The sequence below is a fragment of the Littorina saxatilis genome, linkage group LG15 (genome assembly GCF_037325665.1).
Source record: "Littorina saxatilis isolate snail1 linkage group LG15, US_GU_Lsax_2.0, whole genome shotgun sequence".
Taxonomy (NCBI): Eukaryota; Metazoa; Mollusca; class Gastropoda; order Littorinimorpha; family Littorinidae; genus Littorina; species Littorina saxatilis.
Window position 1 is genome coordinate 25495865 of NC_090259.1, and position 15655 is coordinate 25511519.

Genomic DNA, 15655 nt, shown 5'->3' on the forward strand with positions numbered 1-15655 from the left:
GTCGGGAGCAGATATCATGGAAGATAAATTGCCAATATTTAATACTAACTTTAAAAGAAATCATGAGTGGCTGCTGACACCAGTTGATCATGTTTAAAATCACGGATAAGCCACAAATTGTTTATAAGATAGCTAAAATTCTTCAGCTTCTACCGACCCCTGGACCCCAGGTTGTAACCCCCCCCCCCCCCCCTGGGCTTATCTGATCCGCCCCTGGTTTTACCTATTCTTGTAAAATTGATTATGCAGCACTTACTAGAGAGGCCCCAGTTTAAGCCAGTTTCACAGGTTTACTCAGTTACTGACCAAAGTGAGGCAACCCTGCCTCTCCCAGTTTCAGGTCAAGTATGATTGCGCAGTCGGCAGATTTTGCCTCTCAGTAAGCACTTGTCTGTGTCGTCTGCATTGTATGACGAAAGATAAACACACTTACCACGGTCTAGTATTAGCTTATGATAATGTGAAGATTATGAGTAAGTGTATTTTTCTTTACCCTGATTTGGATGATGTCACCCTTATTTGCACCCCAACAGAACAATTTGCCGTTGGACTAAATTGGGTCACGTTGGTAAACACTAAGTACTCATGTAACAACGCGAGCTGCTTGTTTGAAACTACACACCACGCACGCACACACACACACACACACACACACACACACACCACGCACACACACACACACACACACGCACGCACGCACGCACAAACACACACACATACACACACACGATCCCAAATTTTATGGGAAGTACGTCTGGTATATAGGCATAACATCCTGAACGTTTCAAAGCAATCCATAGCTAGGCTCATTGCGCTGTTTGTCCTAACTCGTAGTACCCATCAAAATGGACGCAACAACCTCCCGCGGTTTTCGACCGTTCACGCGATTGACAGTCACACCTAGTACCTGCATCAATAGGAATGCCATCAAACAAGAAATACGCAAGCCAGCTATACAAAACAACCTGTTATCTATATATCTATTTCTATATATATATACGACTTGTGTCTGTGTGTGTGCCTGTGTGTGTGTCTGTGTATCTGTGTATTTGTGTATTCGCCATGCACGGCCAAAGTTCTCGATGGATCTGCTTCAAATTTGGTGGGCTTATTCAGAGAGACCCCGGACACAACCTCATCGATGAGATATTTCAACACGTGCTCTCAGCGCGCAGCGCTGAACCGATTTTGGTTCCACCTCAGCTATTTTGGTTCCACCTCAGCTACCCGGGCCCCCATACCGACACACCATAGCCGCTACACCACATCACAACGCCAAAGTTCTCGGTGGATCTTTTTCAAATTTGGACACCGTATTCAGCTACACCCCGGACACAATATCATCGATGAGATATTTCAACACGTGCTCTCAGCGCGCAGCGCTGAACCGATTTTGGTTTTTGTGTTCATTTCACCATTATAAGTAACTCTTCCTTATCTTCTCATCTTCTCCAGGTTTTCAGCGTTTACCTCCCTTCCTTCGTATGGTGCACTATACTATGAGTGGGGCATCTTCGGATATTCCCGGCGTTCTGTTACTATTTTTAGAAGGTCACCGCAGTGTCCAGAACGTAAATTGGACCCGTAAATTATCCTCACTGTGGGGGTACCCTTTTTGAGCGGCTGTCATGTGACCCCTGTAAATGTTTATTTGAAAAGTGTGCCAGATAGCCAAGATGGGTGCCTTAAAAGGCGTAGCAAGTTTGAATGAAAGGACACGGGCATGAATGCTTTTGTTGTGGTGCTAAAACTGTCGCAATAATTTGTGTTGCTAAGTTTAGATTCACACATCTACAGCCATCCCCCTACCCAAACAACACACACGCACCAATAGGCTTATTTACATCAGCTTTTTTTTCAACCAACCGCATTCGTTTCGTGCCAAATAAGGAAGTGCTACATCACGTCATTTCTGGTTGGCGGCAAAACGAAGTTCACACCAAAAACACAAACGACTTTCGTTGATTTGGTCGATTCTACGAATCTACTTTCGTTGACTTTGTAATTATGTTTTGGTTATTTCTGTATGGAAACCTTTCATTTATTGGATATAGGTTACCTAATTGTTATTTAAAGGCACAGTGCAGCTCACAGCCTTCGTTTTGCGTTTTTGTTGCAGCTGAGTGCATTTACAGTTCAAAAATCCTCCTATGGTAGTAAAACAAACCCAACACTACCCAACGACGACATCTGTGAAGCTCGACAGTTTCTTGTTCACGCGAGTGCATAAATTAACCTAGTTATTACGTGGTGTTTGGTCGGAGTTCGATTCAACTGAGTGATTCCGGCCTCCATTTTGTTTTACACAAACTCATGATGACGTCTGACATAGTTTGCTAGTGACGTGTCTTTTTGTGCATGATGTGGTGATCTACCTGATCTAAATTTAGATCCAAAAATAGGCCAAGACCAGCCGGGTCCGAGTACGAAATTAATTCGTAAAAAAATCGCAGTTCTTGACTCTTTGGGTGCAAATCAATAAAACTTGGTAGTTCTTCTAACGAATAGCTGCCTGAGGTATGACTAAAAGCCCCAGGGGCTCCGTGCACCTGGATTTGACAAGTTCAGTACCTTTAACTGTTCATATATTTCTACTTTTAAGGTCTGGAGTGGACGCTTAATTCTATCTTTCACTGGATTACTGTAGCATACATTTGCCTAAGTTGGGCTGGGGAAAATCAAAGATGGCGACCAGGAGCCGATTGACGCTTCACGACTTTAGAGTTCTATTTCTTGCCTAATATAAATAGAATACTTATATTTATAGGGCAGACCTTAAAGGCACAGTAAGCCTCCCGTAAACCATCACAGTTAATGTCAGGCTTTTACACACAGTACAAACACCCTTTCATTTGAACGCTCACCAAACGGGAACATCCTAGGTGCCCTCCGTAAAGAGCGAGCAATTTTCAAAGAATTTATTATTGCGTGGTTTATCTTACCCCTGAGCCATCGTGAACCCGTGTGATTAAGTTTCCCTTTTTCACAATGTAGTCGTCAGTTAGTAATTTGAATGCGACTCGCTGTGAGCTTATCTGCAATAGCACGTTATTAAGTACCTCTGACTATGCACGAAACAAACGGCTGTGGCTCACAAGAACTCTAGCGATGGCTTTTGACTGTTCAGAGGAACTGGCGATAGGTATAAACCGTCGTCTGCTACGAGAACCACGTCCTTGCGTGACCCTGCTTCCGGGCTTTTCTTTTTTCAAAATTTCAAAATTTCGAATTGTACTGATCTTGTCTTGATGAAAAAAGAATTCTTTTATGATTTAAGAATGTTTGTGTAACAAGCTGTCAATTTATTATTTAGATTTTCAAAGTTAGGTCTAGCGCCAAAACGCACCACGGTCCGATTGTCTCTGACACTCTCTCCGCAAAATTAATTCTCTGAAAATTGCTCGCTCTTTACGTAGGGCACCTAGGATGTTCCCGTTTGGTGAGCGTTCAAATGGAAGGGTGTTTGTACTGTGTGTAAAAGCCTGACAGTATCTATAATGGTTTACGGGAGGCTTACTGTGCCTTTAATTTGTGAACTGTCTCAGTGAGTCACTTTGAACAGTTATAAATTTTTTTTAGTAGAGCTTCGGGTTGCAAATTAATCGCACATGTGTTGTCAGCGCTTCTTCTGCGAACAGAATTTCTCTGCTGGCGTCTAAACCGCGAAATTTACAAGTGTTGAGTTTCGTTGTGCGCGCGCATCCGAGCGGGCAAGAGAAAATGAGATGGCGAAACGAAAGTGGTGGGCTTTGTTCGCCTCTCTAAATCTAGCTAACGTCAAAAACAATACTGAGACTGGTGTATTTGGCATCATCCCAACAGGCTTACGCAACAAATGACCAGTCAGGATATCGGGCCTTGCGTTTCCCACATAAATAATCTTTCATCGCATGATTTAGATCATCAAGCGGTTAAGAGTCAGTTTACATACATGTTCCTGTTTGTTGACAGAATCAGTCACGAACCTCCCCCCTCCCTCCCTCTCAGTCTCTCTCTCTCGCAGTCTCTCTCTCTCTCTCTCTCTCTCTCTCTCTCTCTCTCTCGCTCGCTCTCTCTCACACACACACACACACATGTATGCGTTCCGGTGTGAATGCCCTCAAAAAAGAAAAGTGTTATGAACATATTTCCGCAACCCATTTTTAACACTTTGTGACACTTTGAAGCACACCCTGTTTATTTGAACATAAGTGAACACACTGTGTGCTACTTTTACCATTAGAACTATTATGTACACTGACCACTGTCACACAGTCAGCACATACGCACACACTTACCCCCCCCCCCCACACACACACACCCACACATGAATAAAATACTCACACACCAACACCATTCGCCACCCACCTCCCACCAGCGTCAAAAACAACAATGAAATAGTGGTAGCATCAACACACGTTCGCGCTCGCAACTAACTCCTCGTCTAAACCTGGTGTCTTCCACATAATTATGTGACCTTTCATAGTACAGCAGTCCCTCTCATGAACGGACACCCTTGGGCCATAGCAAAACTGTCCGTACATTGCAGGTGTCCGGTCACGGGAGGGGTGACCACACCACCCCCTCCCCCATACACTCACACAGAGACACACAAACAACAGGATTGAGTCTATGCTAATCACTTCTTGTGGCTACTAAACAATAACAATAAACTCCTAATACTTCTTTAAACGTTCTGTAAAAATGATTTGTATGAAAAGTGTTGAAAAGAAGAGATAAAATAAATCCTCAAGGTAGTGAACACACTCACCATGCACTGACATACGAAAGCAGCCACACAAACACAGCACAGAGGAGCGTGTGCAGATGCTTTGCAAGAATAAGCTTGAAAACCAGTTTGAATAAATAGCAGCAGATAGAGCTGCATGTCATAATCATGTAATTTATTTTTTTCTTGTCTGGCTTTATTGACTGCATGCCGATCATGTGGCATGGCAGTGACTTTTCACTCTTCAGTCGGAAATACACTGTACATAACACAGCTCCCACTCTCCCTCACTAATGCCTACCCCAAGCCGTGACAACTGATGCTTGGAAATTGTGTGGAACAGTACACCTCTCTATTTCTTTCCAATGCTCTTCCTGCTGACATGCAGTGACACCGGACACCCACAGAGTTTAGCCAGCTACACCTCCACCCCCCCCCTACCTCTCTCTCACTCCCTCCAGCCATGTACTGTTGGGGACTGTGGACAGAGAGGCCAGCTGCACTGTTCTATCCTTGGCGGATGATGACTTTATTCAGTTATTCTGCAGAAAAACAGAAATGCTGGAGAAAAATCGTTCTTTTCTGCAGCATTTATGCATAATCAATGTCATCTTTCGCGAGAGCAACGTTTTTTTCTGCAGTAAAACAGTTTTACTGCAGTAAAATTGAAATCAAGAATGCTGCAGTAAAACGGAGATGTTGTTTTACTGCAGAAAAACTGTTTACACTTTTTCTTCAGCATTTTGGCATTATTCAGTTATTCTACAGAAAAACAGAAATGCTGGAGAAAAACTGTCTTTTCTGCAGCATTTCTGCATAATGTCATCTTTCGCCGAAGCAACGGGTTTTCGAAAGATGACATTATGCAGAAATGCTGCAGAAAAGACAGTTTTTCTCCAGTATTTCGGTTTTTCTCCAGAATAACTGAATAATGTCATAATCCGCCAAGAGCCAGTACAAAATGCTGCAGAAAAAATAAAAACAGGTTTTCTGCAGTAAAACAACAGCACCGTTTTACTGCAGCATTCTTGATTTCAATTTTACTGCAGTAAAATGTTTTGCTGCAAAAAAACCCACTGCTTCGGCGAAAGATGACATTATGCAGAAATGCTGCAGAAAAGACAGTTTTTCTCCAGCATTTTGGTTTTTCTGCAGAATAACTGAATAATGTCATAATCCGCCAAGGATACTGTTCACTCAGAGCAAAACCAGTTGACTGTGTCGTAACTTTTGACAAAGCAAGACAACTGAAGGGTTCATAGATTAGGCAACCGACTCACTAGTCAAGGCTGAGGGGAAACAAGAGTATCTTGTCAATGAAAGAGGTTACACACAGACTTACGAAGCTGAGAACTGTGGCCGGTTTTTCACTCTCTTTCGCTCAGGACCTTTATCGACTGTGGTTTCTGTTGTTTACGTCCAACAGACAAGAATAAAGAGCTCAGTGCAGTTTCATGTTGGCATCTTCGCATGTAAGCTTACTCCACTCCTGACCAAAACTACCCCCCCTCCTGATGGGTACACGGGCACTCAAGTTATCACGCCATTGCGGCTGTAATCTTTGTACCAAGAGCCGGACTGCTCTGTTATCGATTTTGTTGTGGTGAAAATTTGACGATGGTCTGTCCGTACATTGGAGGTATGACCTGCTGTTGGGACCGAAAATGAGTGTCCACGTTTTGCAGGTGTCCGTTTAAGGGGGGGAAATATAGAAGGAAAACACTCCGTGCCGAGCAAATGTGTCCGTACATGTCAGATGTCCGCTCACGCCGGGGGCCGTAGGCTACATCAGTTGCAGGGACTGCTGTACGATTTAGGTCATCAACCAGTCCTTAGACTCAAACGCTGTTTGTTGACCTTGACCTTCTTGGCTGACCCGAGTCATGTTAGGTCAGAGACCAGATTTTCAGCTTACCCAACATTAATATAAGTCTGAGGCCGGTTTTTAGGCAGGTTAAACTGATAACCTGAGCGTGTTCTGAAGCCGTTGGCCTGTCGTATACTGCTGACATCAGAAGTCCACACACCGCTGTTATGCTAACTTTGTTTTGCTGTCCCCAGAACTATAGAGTCTATTTGGGGGTGTACATTGGGGTGTACACGTTAAAGATCCCACGATTGACAAAAGGGTCTTTCCTGGCAAAATTGTATAGGCATAGATAAAAATGTCCACCAACATACCCGTGTGACTTGGAACAATAGGCCGTGAAAAGTAGGATATGCGCCGAAAAGGGGGCCCGGTAGCTCAGTTGGTAGAGCACTGGACTTGTGATCGAAAGGTCGCAGGTTCGAATTCGGGCCGGGACGGACACGGGTCAACTTTATGTGCAGACCCAGAGACGGAAGCCATGTCCCACCCCCGTGTCATCACAATGGCACGTAAAAGACCTTGGTCATTCTGCCATAAGTGCAGGTGGCTGAATACACCTAAACACGCAGACACCTGGGTAGCGCGACTCCGTTGCTGCTAGCTTTCCACTGGGAGGAAGCGACCCGAATTTCCCAGCGATGGGACAATAAAGTAATGAAAATGAAATGAAAATGAAATGAAAATGAAATGAAATGGCTGCGATCTGCTGGCCGATGTGAATGCGTGATGTATTGTGTAAAAAAATTCCATCTCACACGGCATAAATAAATCCCTGCGCCTTGAATATGTGCGCGATATACATTGCATAAACATTTTTTTTTAAAAATCCCTGCGCTTAGAACTGTACCCACGGAATACGCGCGATATAAGCCTCATATTGATTGATTGATTGATATTTGGGACATAACCTGGTTATATGCTAAGATTGTCCACACACAATTAAGCCTGCATTCTCGATTCTTAAAAGGTGCGTTCCTTCTCATGTTAGCGATTATATTCACCACCACAGATCTGTTTCAGCTTTTAGATTGGTTAAGAGCATTGTTCCACTTGGACACTCTACCAAGAATCAACAGTCTCGCTGCTTCCCGTGCAGAGTGAGGATTGTTTCGCAGGACGGTGAACACTGGTGCAGGACGGTGAACACTGGTGTCTTTTACGAAATTAATTCATAAAAACAATTCCGCTCTGTACAGAAAGCAGTCTGGTTGTAGATGTTGGTATGCGTCTAAGTGGAAAGATGCTCGTATCTCGTGTAAAGGCCTGGACACGTCTGCGATGGTGTACATGATTGCTTACACGAGAAGGAATTAAAGGTACATGGGCTTTTATTTTTCTTCCAGTCTCTAATTTCCATGGATGGGAAGGGAAGAGGAAGCAGTAGCAGACGACAATCCAGAGCCAGGACAGGAAGATGCTGACCAGCCGTTACGTCCTCCCGATCATCAGGGAATGGCCGAAAGAGTTGACTTCACTGAACTCTCTTGTCCTTTAACCCTTCATTTTCTCTTCAGACCGAGTCCTAGCTGACAAGTGTCGTTTGCCACGGTGGCCTCTGTGGTGCAGCTGTGAAGACGGCGGCCCTTAGTCTTGAAAGGTAAGACGAAATTACTTGATATTTTGTTTGTTTCGAAATTTGTCTTTTCCTTATACAGCCGCACTCGCCTTTAAACGAAACACGCTTAAGCAAAAAACTCGGATATCTGAAACCAAAACCAATTCCCCGCCAGACCCCCCTCTTTGTAAGACTATTTCTAATTCGGATAAGCCAAACTCTGTCAAAAAATAGCTAACTCAAACACGGACATCTCAAACGTGATTTTGACAGATAAGCCAAACTCTAAACACTGTCGGAGAGACTTTTTTTTTTGCTTGAAAAACACGTCAGGAAGATAAACATATTTCGTCACGACTATAATTATCCTACGGAAACGAACACGTCACCTGTTTTTGAGTATGCGGGGAAACTGATGACGTGTGCCACATTGACCAAGAAATGCACGTGTCACGTGATGCGACGTTGAAATCCTTGCCGCAGCATGTTCCAAACAACTGTTGCAGTGTTCAAAAACGAGTGGCTCTCATACAAACCTCTTTTTCCAATGGAAGGAAGAGATCTTTGTGAAGAGCAAATCTACCTGAGGAATGTATGTGCTCATTTTGAGCGAGTGGTGAAAATCAAACCACAATAAACATGCAGCGAAACAAAACATTTGCCTACAATCTATGTTTACGGAGATTTGATCTTGATTTATGACCACAGAGACAAATTGTCTAATTTTGTTTCTTTTCTTTCTTTAATGGAGAGGGTTTCATTAAACATTACTTGGAATCCTTCAAAAGCGTAGTTGCTTGTGGAATCGTTGGTTTTGTTTCTGAGATGTGTCACTGTTTTCACCATTTATTTTTACAGTTGCCTTTGAGGTATTAATAAAGCTCCACTGAAGAAAGCACTTGTAGCTTGTCACTGTTTTGATCTTATTCATTTAAACACACACACACACACACACACACACACACACCGTGACACACACACACACACACACACACACACACACACCACGCACAGAGAGAGAGAGAGAGAGAGAGAGAGAGAGAGAGAGAGAGAGACTGAGAGAGAGACATTCCAAGTGATTTTACAACTTATCCCGAAAAAAACCTCGCTTAAGCCGAACTGCAGGGTAATTTCTCGGGAAAGGATTGGTTTATCCGAACCCGGATATGCACAAACTCGGATAAGCGAAACGATTTTTCATTCCTCGGGTGAGTTCGGCTTAAGCGTGTTTGACTGTATTACCCGTTGCTTTGTTATCTTTTGGAGCGCTTCTTATTCAGTGGTTTCTGTCTATCTCTCCCCCCCCCCCCCCTCCTTGTAAAAGGGTTTCTTACACTCAAGGTTTTAAAGCTCCAAATAAAAACAATTCAGTTATGAACAGCGTTTAGCAAAGATGCCCTTTGTTATTTAGTACATGTACCAACAAAACGCGCTTTAGATATTCACTCATGACTTCATCATTCAAGAACATTTTCGACCCAAAAGTGACCATGTACAATCTACATCGGCACTTTCCTTGCCAAACATTTCAGTGAAAATCCGCCTGTGAAGCGGCCTGGCGTGACGTACGAACAAGAGTGACGTAATGTGTGACAACAATCGCCGTGACGTAGATGGGGGCTGGGCGTGGGTGGCCCTCGTAGCGTCAGTGGCCAACCTCTGCTTGTACGCCTGTTTTGTGGTGTCCGTCGGACTCTTCCAGGTACGTGGCTAGCCATAAGCATGAGCATTGACTCGACACTCGACACTAAAGTCTGGTTTTGTGGCTACTTTGTTTGTAAAAGACAAAATAAAAACTAATTTTCTGAACCAGTGAAAGAAACTCCTAGCAAATCTGTATGTGAATGAATCGCGAAACCGTACAGGTTGTATGCTTTATCATTCTACTTTTCTATCCGATCAATGTACACCAGTTTAAACCGTTTAGTGGACCCCTCTGTTTAAGACCCGGGGATTGAAGACTCTTTCAGACTTTGCTTTCTCAGATTCTCTGTTCATAACCCCTGTAAATTTATTTCTAGTTTGAGAATCCCACCTGTTTAGAACCTGCTTGGCTTAGATTTTGTATAGGTCTTGAAAGGGGCATTCCACGGAACCTAATCCCTGGCTTTTGTTCTTGCTTTTTTCGTCGGCAGGTGGAGTTTTTTGAAACATTCTCGGGCAGCAAAGGTTTCATCGCGCTGATTGGCGCCTTAGCCCTGAGCGGGCAGACAATGTTGGGTGAGTACACCTGTATATTTCTATGGACTTTTAAGTCTATATTTTGTGGAAACCAAACATTTACAGGGGTATCTGCAATGAGAGAACGCCCTTGGTACCAGCCACAAATGGCTTTTGCGACAGGTATGTGTTGGTCAAGATCATGATGATGTACAAAGAGTCCAAATAAGTGTCCTCTATTTGGGTGATGGCCTCTCATGCTTTTTTTCTCGGGCATAAGCGTACTGAAGATCGCAGTAGCATAAACAGAGTATATATTGTTTCCAAAAGTTCATGTCTGTACTGCCTTTCATAGCGAAAACAAAACTTCATGTTTATTTAACAGACCCTGCATGTGGTAAGGCTATGGCGAAATTTTTGCCATGCACGTGTCACCATCGTAATTGGTGATACTCTAGCTTTTACTGCGTGTTTATCATATTGCATGCTGCCATCAGTACATAACTTGGTTGATTATCCATTCCAAATCAAATAAAGGTAGTATTTGAAAGAAAAATAGACAAGGAATGGAAAAAGGATGGGACTTTTTATAACAACAACAATGTAAGCGAAAAGTAAAACAAAAGGGGGATGGGTGGGGTGCAGAGAGGGGATGACTAACAGACTTGCTTGCTAATTCAATCCGTCTGCCGCAGCAACAATTCGCGGCAAAGTAATATCTAATCTTTGTCTTTTTAAATCAACACATTTTGTTGCGGAGATGAGATTAATTACACCTTAACATGCTTCCATTTGAAACTTTGAGGTCGTCATCGTGGATTGACGACCGACCACAGGCGGAAGGTATCGTTCACTGGACCACTACTTTCATAGATGTCACTCTGAGTCTATTTTGCTCTCCTGAGCATTTTTTGATGCACACTGCCACACACACTATCGCTGTGTGAGAAATCTTTTAGTTCTAATAGTTAAAAATGCAGACATTTTTTGTGTGTGTATGTATCCATTATCTTGAAAAATGTGCATTATGCACCGAACATGCCTTAGATGCACCAAGCATATTTTGTGCATGCGACTACTTGACAAGCAGTGTTCAAGCAAAGCGTTGCACGTAATCAGTTTCTTGGCAGACTGTTCTTTTGGGAAAATATGAAAATTTAACATTTTCCTCGGAATTCAAATCAGAGAGAATCTTCATCACCTGGCAAAGAGAATAACTCGACGGCTGGTGTGTTATTTCTTTGTGTACATATATTTTAATGAGATATTTGCATTTTCACGAAGAAGAGTATATAATTTAGTCGTCAACATGACATTGTTGTTGTTGTTTTTGTTGTTGTTGTTCGGTTGTCTCGTCAAGTATACCCGCGCTAAACACCTCACGGGGGCGCTGGGCACAGAGAAGGTGACCGACATCCAAATGGGAAGGTCCCATGTAGGACAGAGTTCAATCACCTCACCATGGAGGCAGCCGTACTCCGCTTTCGGATGATTCAACATCACGTTCATTCAAAACTGAGATTCTGATCGTGTCTCGGCGTTTGATTACTATCATAGTCACCGTTATGTTCAGTCGACGTACCACGTGACAGTGATGGTGATACATATACAGTGGAGTCCAGGTATAACGAACCTGGGTATAACGAAATCCCGCTTTTAACGAACTGCCATTGATTTCCCGGCAGACAGCCTTCTATTTCGTACTTGTTACTTTCCGGCCACAACGAACCTTTTGAACTCATTTGCATAACGAACCCCTCTTATAACAAACACGTTTTCATCGCCCCAGAGCCGTTTTGTCTCTAAAAGTCACAAGGCTACAACGAACTGATGTCAATAACTGTCTCCAAAGACAAAAATACACGAACACAAGTGCACATCCCGTGATGAGCGAACTCTGAGCGAACTCTGAACAAACAGCGGGAGGTGCACGGAACAACCGCCGCCGCTGTGTTTTCACTATTCAAATCAGCTGCTAAGCTATGACTGTGCTCTAAAAAGTCACAAGGCTACAACGATCTGCGTGTGAGGCGAGATCTAAGGCAGGTCCATTGTGATAGCTGGGTGGCCTTGTTTATAGACACTGTGACCTTCTTCCCAGGGGTCATTGACCCAGTTTTAGCTATGAGAGGTGGTTCCCCTTTATGAGAGAGGAAACACTTCCTGTACCCGGGTCACTCCCGGGTCAGTGACCGAGTTTAACCTATGGGGAGTTTAACCTATGGGGCGGTCTCTTTGATGTCTTGAGAGGAAACTTGGCCAGGGTAGTACATGCACCAGAACTGGTGGACACCATGAAATCGGAGATTGATCAGAATGTACATAATTATGTACATGCTTTTACACGACTTTTTAAATTTTACTTCTAAAATTGTGACAGTAAAGTGAACATTTGAACTATGCCTCTATGGATTATATTATGAAGCTGTTGAAAACATGCAGAGATTGTACTCTCCAAGGAAAGATCGATGACACGATCATTTGAAGGTGAGTGGGAAAACTTGTCTTTAGGCCATTTAGGGTTGAAAACTCTACAGCGAATTACTGATATAACGAACTAAAATGTATCTCCCTTGAGATTCGTTGTACCCGGACTCCACTGTACTGTCTCCACGTGTCAGCATCACGATTGGTCAAATTATATGACGTGAGCCTAATAATTCGTCAAGAGCCCTCATAACGCTGATACTTGCGGTCGGAATACTCAGTATGACTCTCCATGACACTCTCAATCTTGATGTAACAAATAATAATCTTCATTAAAGCACTATTTATTTTAAGCCTGTGACGTCGCAATTATGACCTAAATGTCATGTTTATTCAAAAGGCTTGTGGTCGGGATACTCCGCCGCGTCATCTCGGCCTTTGACACTTATTTTTAATATTCATTTAACAATCTGTTTTCATGACGTCACCATCATGTATATTCAACAGGCCCTGTGGCGGGGATACTGAGCAACCTCCTGTCTCCACGTGTCACCATCATGATTGGTTCAATCCTGCTGTCCCTTGGTTGCGTCGCGGGCAGCTTTTCTGAGGACCTCATTGCACTTTTGGTGGCGTTTGGGCTGCTAACCGGTGAGGCATTGTTGTTGCTGACGTTGCTTTTGGCGTTTTTGGTTGTTGCTGCTGCTGATGTTTTTGTCTGTGTTCGTGGGCTGAAACTCCCATGTACACTCGTGTTTTTGTACGAGTGGATTTTTACGTGTATGACCGTTTTAACCCCACCATTTAGGCAGCCATACGCCGCTTTCGGAGGAGCTGCTGCTGATGGCATTGGAACTCTAAGGAACTATTCCAGTGGGTGTGTCTTGTTGTCTGAGTCTTCTATGACTGTTGTATCTCTGTGAAATCTCTACGGTAAATTCTTGATGTTCTTACATACAACTGTAAATATATATATATATAACATTTTAAAATTCCTACAGTGAACATAGGCTCAACAACTGTAACATATTATCTTCTTTAAAAAAAATACCTGTACTGTAAATCCAACCTAATTTTACATACAACTGTTCTCAACATATGTTATTTTTATTTTCTTGTCTTTTACTGCAGGCATTGGCGCCGGACTGAGCTATACACCCAGTGTGACCATCGTGAGCACTTACTTCCACGAGTACCGGGTGGTGGCTAACGGAATCTCCCTGGCTGCACCCGGAATTGGTGTCCTGATCGGACCCTACCTCTTACGATGGCTGATCGGGGCACACGGTTGGCGCTACGCGATGTCAATTTTTGGGTGCATCCTAGCACAGGTGAGGCAGGATTTTATCTCTCACGTGCACTTTCCACAAAAGTGAGGAAAGAGGATATTGGCATTGTATGCAGAGATTGTGTAATTTTTCGTCCTAAATATTTTTTATTATTAAAGGCTACCCACTGAATGGTAAGTTTCTATTATTTAGAAAAGCTTATTAAAAAGAAAAAGCAGTCGTCTTCATTTTAAGATCCACCAGTGTATAGTAATATAAGTTTGCATCATTTTAATTCCGCCAGTGTTTCAATCGCGTGTGCTGACAGGCAATCGGTCTGCATCCTCCCAGTTGCATGTTAACCTGTGTTGACAGATTTTTCAGATATATAAATATTAAAAACATATGTGCTGATAACATAAATAAATAAATAAATAAATAAATAAGTAAATAAATAAAAAGTAAAATTAATAAATACATTTTTTTTTTAAGTTAAATAATTAATAGATAAAATGAGCCTGGTTGATTTGGAATTTGCACACGTTTCAGACGTGCGTGCTGGCCTGCTTGTTCTTTCCCCACGACCCCAGCGTGACGCCCTCTTGCTGCCACAAGCGCCGCCCTCCACCCCCTCCCCCGGAAACGAAGCTGTTACAGCCCCCCGAGGATCGCAGCCTCAGCAGGCTAAAGAACGCGCACAGCCCGGGCGTCAAGGAAATGGTGGGGTCAAGGACGGCCATGCATGTGTCAGAGTTCGGCAGCATGTTGCTTAGCAACTCTGTGGTGTGGACGGTGGAAGAGGTCACGTCTTCAACATTGAGGTAAATATAACAACTGATTGAGGAAGTCGCACACAATTTCTACAGAATACAGATATATTGATAAATGCAGAGCTTTAAAAAAACCTTTACAACAACAACAACAACAACAACAACAACAACAACTTGTAGTTCGAAGCTGAAAATGCCTGCAGTGTGTGCAATGAGCTATAGACCTTATTGGTACAGTAGAACCCCTCACAACGACCCCCCTCTCTAAGGACTACCCCGCCACAACGACCCTTTTTTTTTTAACCGATGTGTTTCCTTATATAGTTGTCACCAGTGTAGCGACCACCCCGCTCTAACGTCTAAGGACCGACCTAACAGCTTGTGTAACGACTTTGTCAGACAAAGCCAAGACTCAGTCAGCGTAACGCATCACTGACAAACCGGTTATAACCAGTTATAACCGTCTTGCGTAAGCAAAGGCACTAATTAACCGCTGAGAGGTGTGATGGTTGGGTGGGCTAAGTAAACATCACAAACCAATCATCGAGAAAACAAACTCACGTGACCAACACACACCGTTCAATTCAGTCAGAATAGACAGTCTTTGGACAGAAGAGCAGTGGAGATCGACATGGCGTCTACAAAGAAAAGAAAATATTTAACTCTCGAGAATCGAGTGAATGTTGTGAACAGACACAAAAAGGGAGAAACTGCCATCGCGATTGCAAAAAGTCTTGATGTTGGAAAATCGCAAATTCAAAGAATTATCCAACTCCAAGAAAACATTCTGAAAAAGGTGGGGAAGTGGTGACAAGGCAGTGAACGCACTCACCATGCACTGACATCATACCAAAGCAGCGTTGAAAACCAGTTTGAATAAAAAAAACCAGCAGATAG

At 43.2% G+C, this 15655-nt stretch overlaps 1 protein-coding gene across 1 annotated transcript in view; it reads left to right on the forward strand.

Annotated features, from left to right (window-relative positions):
- The window catches only part of LOC138948910 (monocarboxylate transporter 14-like), a 33585-nt gene that overhangs the window by 5223 nt on the left and 12707 nt on the right, over positions 1-15655 (forward strand). The window contains exons 2-7 of the mRNA XM_070320543.1: positions 7922-8175; positions 9666-9835; positions 10269-10353; positions 13228-13371; positions 13852-14051; positions 14538-14809. Coding sequence (XP_070176644.1) covers positions 9719-9835; positions 10269-10353; positions 13228-13371; positions 13852-14051; positions 14538-14809 — 818 coding nt within the window. The 5' untranslated portion in view covers positions 7922-8175; positions 9666-9718. The remainder of the gene's footprint in view (positions 1-7921; positions 8176-9665; positions 9836-10268; positions 10354-13227; positions 13372-13851; positions 14052-14537; positions 14810-15655) is intronic.